This window comes from Setaria viridis, chromosome 3, assembly GCF_005286985.2.
Source record: "Setaria viridis chromosome 3, Setaria_viridis_v4.0, whole genome shotgun sequence".
Classification (NCBI taxonomy): domain Eukaryota; kingdom Viridiplantae; phylum Streptophyta; class Magnoliopsida; order Poales; family Poaceae; genus Setaria; species Setaria viridis.
In genome coordinates, this window is record NC_048265.2 from 21,212,011 (window position 1) to 21,218,172 (window position 6,162).

The 6,162-nt window shown below is 45.7% G+C and overlaps 1 protein-coding gene across 1 annotated transcript; it reads left to right on the plus strand.

The window, feature by feature from the left end:
* Window positions 1-2,712: 2,712 nt before the first annotated feature.
* On the plus strand, window positions 2,713-4,417 carry LOC117850420 (disease resistance protein RGA2). Its single transcript, XM_034732247.2, has one exon. The coding sequence runs from the start codon at window positions 2,762-2,764 to the stop codon at window positions 4,229-4,231; it is 1,470 nt and encodes a 489-aa protein (XP_034588138.1). The 5' UTR covers window positions 2,713-2,761; the 3' UTR covers window positions 4,232-4,417.
* The last annotated feature ends 1,745 nt before the right edge of the window (window positions 4,418-6,162 follow it).

Sequence of the window (6,162 nt, forward strand, 5' to 3'; positions counted from 1 at the left end):
AGGCATTCTTCACGTCCAGCTAGTGGATCGGCTAGGCGCGAGAGGTGGTGATGCTAAGGACGGTCTGTATCATCACTGGTTTGACGATTGGACTGAAGGTCTCGTTGTAGTCGATGCCACGAACCACTCAGCATGGAACTTATGCCGGAAGATCCACTTGCCCGACACGACATTGGCACTGGGCGGCCGTGGGACTAGTCGCTAGGTGTCGTTGTCGATGAGGACCTAGAACTCATCAACCATGGCGGCACGCCAGTTAGCGTCATCTAGGACACTGCAATAGTTCGCCGGAATCAGAGAGGGCGGAGAAGAAGTCGAGGTTGTCATGCCGTAGTAATGGCGCCATTGTATTGCCCTAGTCACAGACTGAGTGACATGATGCGGAGGGGCAGGTGGCGATGAGGAGAGCGTGGGCGCCGCGGGCGCGAAGGAAGGACTATGGGCGCTCGCCCGACCGGTCGAAGCACTCACCGGTGCAGTCGGGGTGTTCGCCGAAGCGATCGGGGCGTGTGCCCGACCGAGCAGGGCGCTTACTAGTGCGATCAGGGCGCTCGCCCGACTGAACGGGACGCTCATCGGTGCGGTCGGCGCGTCCGGCCGACCGATCGAAGCACTCCCTGGTGCGGTTGGGGCGTTCGCCCGACCGATTGGAGCGCTCGCCGGTGCGGTCAGGGCCGCACCCGTGTGGGGCACGTTCGCGGTCGGAGCAGGTTGGAGCACGATGGAGAGCGACGACCCACCTGCAGATGGAGCGGGGGACACGATTGGCCCATGGAACAGGATGACGAAGTCATTGTTGGTGAGTTCTTGCAAAACAACTGGTGAGGGACGCGGCTGCTGTACTTGGCGATGAAGGAGTCGTCCTGCGTCATGGAGTGGAAATCGTGGCTAAGGAAGATCACCCGGGATTGCTTGTTGGCGCAAAAGAGACCCTCAATGGCGAGCTAAAGATCCTGGGCGGTCTGATCGTCGTTGGTCATGGCGAGGCTGAGAACGGAGTTGTCGACAGAGCCGAAGAACCAGGAGCAGACGCAGCAATCCGCTTGATCCCAGTTGGGGTCCTAGGGTCGGGGCACCACCGTGCCATCGATGTGCGACTTGAGGCTGAACTTGCCGCACATGGACTTGAAGAAGGACGCCCACCGAGAGTAGGTGTTGGACTTCATCGTCAGCATCACGGGGATGTGAGACTTGACGGAGACGGTGGCGTAGGGGTGGATGGCAGGCGGCGGTGTTGGGTATATAATAAAGCCACCGCCGCTGTTGCTTGGCGCGTCGCCGGTAGGAGGAGCTTGGGGCGCACCGCCTAAGGAGCCGCCAGTGGCAGGTGGCGGCACAGATGCACCGCCGTTGACAGCAGGGGGCGGTCCAGGAGGTGGCACAGGATTAGCAGTCGGAGCGGTGGTGTCGCCGGACTCAAAGGAGTCGGTAGAGGACATGGTGCACGACCGGGGTGGGGAGCCGGTCGGGGAGGGGGGCCGGTCGAGGAGTCCGTAGGGAAGGTGCAACGGAGGGTGGGTGGCGGCGGCGTAGCAGGGGGGATGCTGCCTAGGGTTGCGTGGAGCAGAGGGAAGCCGCAAGAAGAGGAGGCCTACGATCTTAATCTCGTGATACCATGTAGAGAAGTAGATGGAAAACACCACACACGCTAATGAGGGGGTGACCTCTATATATATGGTCAATATGACTTGAAGTACAAAAAATACATCAAGTGTACAAAGAAAAGATAAATACATTTTAAAATACACATATACTTTCTAATAGTGACATACTGTCATTGATTCATTGCTGTTTCTCGTATCTAAACGCTGCATGTCTAGCACATAAACCACCGAGCCGATTCACCAGTCAGGCAGTCACCACCGACGAACTCCATCATCGGTCCAACGACGCGGCGAGCGCCCGCGAGCCTGCTGTGCCCCTGGACCTGGAGTCCTTCGCTCGTCGTCGCCACTCAAGGCTGGTGCCCCGTGGGTGGCCCCGGCGCCCCGCGAAGTAATCCCTCCACGGATCTCACCGAAGCAGACTAAATGAAAACTCTCTATGGACTCTCAAACCTAACTCAAATAAAAGTGTGTCTCTCCCCCTCAAAAAAAATAAATAAAAGTGTGTCTCTGTTGGAAAGAGATGTCATAGTTGTTCTTTGTGAGCTATTTAAAGAAAAAAATCAGATAAGAGCAAGGTGTCTTGTTAACTTGTACTCCCTCCAGCCAGATATACATGATGTTTCAGGCACCTAATTTCACTTGCAGTTTAATTTTGCTGTCTGAAACGTCATCTAAAGTGACTGGAGGTAGCATGTCACAGTATTACTGGAAAGAACTACAAAAACATATCTGTATTGGAAAGAGATGCCATTGCTGTTCTTTAGTAGCCACATATAGAGAGTTTGTTTTTGACCTGTAATGCCAGATCGATGAGAGCCCTGCATGCAGAAACTACATATGTACTACATTGCTGTAGTACATGAAGAAAACTAAAGCAATTTTCATTCATTAACTTCTTCGAAAAGATAATGCCTGGTGAAGTTGTTATTATAAAATCTTTTCCTTGTAGTAGTTGTTGGTTGCTGTCTACAAGTCAAAGTTCAAAGTTGTCCTCATATAAAACTATTCAGTGATGCATGCAATTAACAGCTAACCACTAGTTAAATAATGTTGAACATTTTTCTAATTCTGTCTTTTCTTTGAGCATGCTATATATTCGGCTAAATACAAACGCTGACCTTCATTTCTCCTAAACGAATCAAGGCAAAGCCACTATGGAGGTAGCTATATCTGCCATTTCAGGAGAAATACTTAGCCGATTCATCTCCTTCCTAATCAAGAAACACACAGACCAGGTATGCCTTGAAGATCAGCTAGAAAGGCTTCAGCATCTACTTCTCAGAGTACATACCGTTGTAGAAGAGTCTGAGGGGCGATACATCACAAATTCCCGGATGCTGGTTAAGCTCGGGATGCTTGTCGACGCCATGTACCAAGGTTACCATGTTCTTGATACCTTCAGGTACAAGCCCCATGAGGAGATCCCGCTCCAACAGCAGGTCAGAGATTCCTGTGATACCTCTTGTACAGATCGTTCTAAGCGCATACGTGCAGTTTCTAACTCCATGAGGATTAGCACATCTGCCAATCATGAGCTGCAAGCTGCACTACGAAATTTGGAATCAGTTGTTGCAAATATGACAGAGTTTGTTATACTTTTGGGTGGATGCAAGCAGATGCCTAAAAGACCCTATGATACATATCTCTATACTGATAACTTCATGTTCAGTCGTCTTGTCGAGAAGCAGCATATTATTAATGTCCTTTTGGAAGATAATTCTCCTCATGGTTCTCTAGTTGTGCTCCCAATCATTGGGGGTTATAGAGTTGGGAAGAAAAGCCTAGTTGGGTATGCTTGCAACGATAATATGGTCCGCTCTTACTTCTCCTCAGTTTTGCACTTGAACAGTGATAATTTTTGGAAAGTAAGCCATGAAACATTCAACCCTGGAAGGATCTTAGTTCTTATTGAGTTTATTTCAGATGTGGATGACAATGAATGGTTTAGGTTTTACTCAGCTGCATCACGTACGGGCACAGGGAGTAAAGTGGTCATCATAAGTAGGTTCCAGGAGATAGCAAGGTTTGGAACGGTGAAGCCAATTTGCCTCAGAAGCCTGTCCCAAGCAGAGTTTCTTTACCTCTTCAAGGTGCTTGCATTTGGAAGTACAGATCCGGAAAACCACCCGCAACTTGCATCAATAGGGATGAAGATAGCCCTGCTGCTGAAAGGGTTACTCGTTGTAGGTAATACGCTTGCTGACTTGCTTCGGAAGAATCAAAATGTTCAGTTTTGGTTCGATATGCTCAAAAGGTTAAGGAATTCAATAGAGCGTAATTTCTCGAATTTTGGTGAGCATCCAAAACAACTTCTCGAGAGGGACCATCAGACTGACATAACAATGCTTATTTCACCTTCTTCATCTCCACTCCATGTCATGCCATCCCATGATGAAAGTAACTATGGCAGAAATGAACTATCCAAAATGAAGTTTGGGGACCTGATTGAAGGTTCAACAACTATTCCACAGGAGGAGGAGTTTCAGATGATTGTATGGGAATCAAGAATACCACCCTTTACTAAGTTCGTCACAAATTGTATTCAAGACAAGCATCCTTGCACTTCCTCGTACAACAAAAGGCGGCGAAAGTTGTATCCAATGACATCGAGCTATTTGTGTTGATGTACATGGTAATCATCTGGTTGCTGTGGTATATGATTACTTACCATAAGTGTAGTATGGACCGTATACAAATAGACTACTGCAAAAGCAATCGTACTGGATGTCTTGTTTGTCATGGATGGTGTAGCTGTTTTATAGGGCCCACAATTTCTCATTCTCAGCGAATACAACTAAATGTTTTTTTTATATGGTAGGTTGTATAAGATTTCATTTGACATGTTACAACTCAAAATGGATGAAATTAGTACACTTTTTATTTTAATTTGGATGAACCCTTGCCATGATCACGGATGTGTACAATTTGTCTTCTATCAACATTGTCAGCATGGGCCGTTTTGTTTAGCATCAATGAATATTTGCATGCAAAAAGTGGCAATTTTATTGGGATGTTATCGGAACACGATATCGTCAGACCACACTAGTTCACTACTGTCAATAGCGAGTGACTACTCGAAGTCTAATCATGTAAACTTCTTGAATTGTCCGCTAGCATCCTACGGCAACAAGCTTCCATGTGCTCCACCCCCACCCCCACCTCTTCACTTGTGCGCCTGGGCCTCGGCCCAATAAGAGCACGGCCTCTTTCTCCAGAAAGCTGCTCATTTTTTGCGCGAAGACTTGCGTTTTTGGCGCGACGGCTCGCATTTTTTTAGCGTGAGGGCGAGCCGTGACGGCGGCGATCGCCTGGTCCTTTTGCACGTTCCCACCGATTGAGGAACAGGTGCGCACTCGTCGTCTCTTCATGTGTGCTTAGATTGTGGTGCCTTCCATTTGATCGAGCCGTGAATACCATGCAAGCACAATTTACCACAAAATCAATTTTTTTCTTATCTAATTTGCTAGCACTTGCTCCCTCCGTTCCAAGTAATTTCAACTTTTTTTGGAAAGTCAAACCATTTTATGTTTGACCAAAATTATCCAAGGTTTATGGCACCGAAAAGATATACTATGAAAATATATTTAATGAAGAAACTAATGATACTTATTTGGTATCATGAATGTTAGTACTTTATTGTATAAATTTGGTCAAATTTGAGACTCTCCAAGAAAACTAGAATGACTTATAATTTGAAACGGAGGGAGCAGTACTCAAGTCCCTGCCCCCGCGTCGCTCGTGTTGGGTGGCTCCCGTGTCCCTCATCTCCAACCCCTGCCAGTAGGGATGAAAACCTGTTCATCTGATAAAAATGGTGCATACACTTTAATGGATAGTTCATATGTGTACCGCATTTGAATCTGGATAAAAGTTGAATATCTAATATGTGAATAGGACAAATATCAATATTTAACTCATCTTGACACTATTCGTATACGAATTCGATTCAAGAAAAAATAACTATATGTATTTGTATCCGTACATATTTGTTTATATCCGATTTGTTTTCATCCCTACCTGCCGGTCACTGTCCTTGCCTGCACCGCCGCCGAAGTTGCCTACCGAAGCCCTCAATTAAGGTGTTGGACATGTAGGATGCTTACATTTCAAATGTTATTTTTTAAAAAATAATTAAATTGTACTATACATATTGGACCTCCTTATATCTTGTACTCCCTCCGTTCCAAATTGTAAGGCACTCCAAGAATCTTGGAGAGTCAAAGCATTTCAAGTTTGACCAAAATTATAGAGAAAAATATAAAAAATTATGACATCAAATAGATATACTATGAAATGAAAATATAATTGATAAAGAATCTAATAATACTTAGTTGACATCATAAATATTATTATATTATCATATAAATTTGGTCAAACTTAAAGATACTTTGACTCTCCAAGATTCTTAGAATGACTTACAATTTGGAACAGAGGGAATACTTATTTTGGAACAACATGATGGTTCCTCTAAATCAGACTCATTGAAGTGGGGAAAATGCATTTCAAATTTAACTCATAAGATAATTAATCGCTCGTGGATCCCTCTATAATCAAA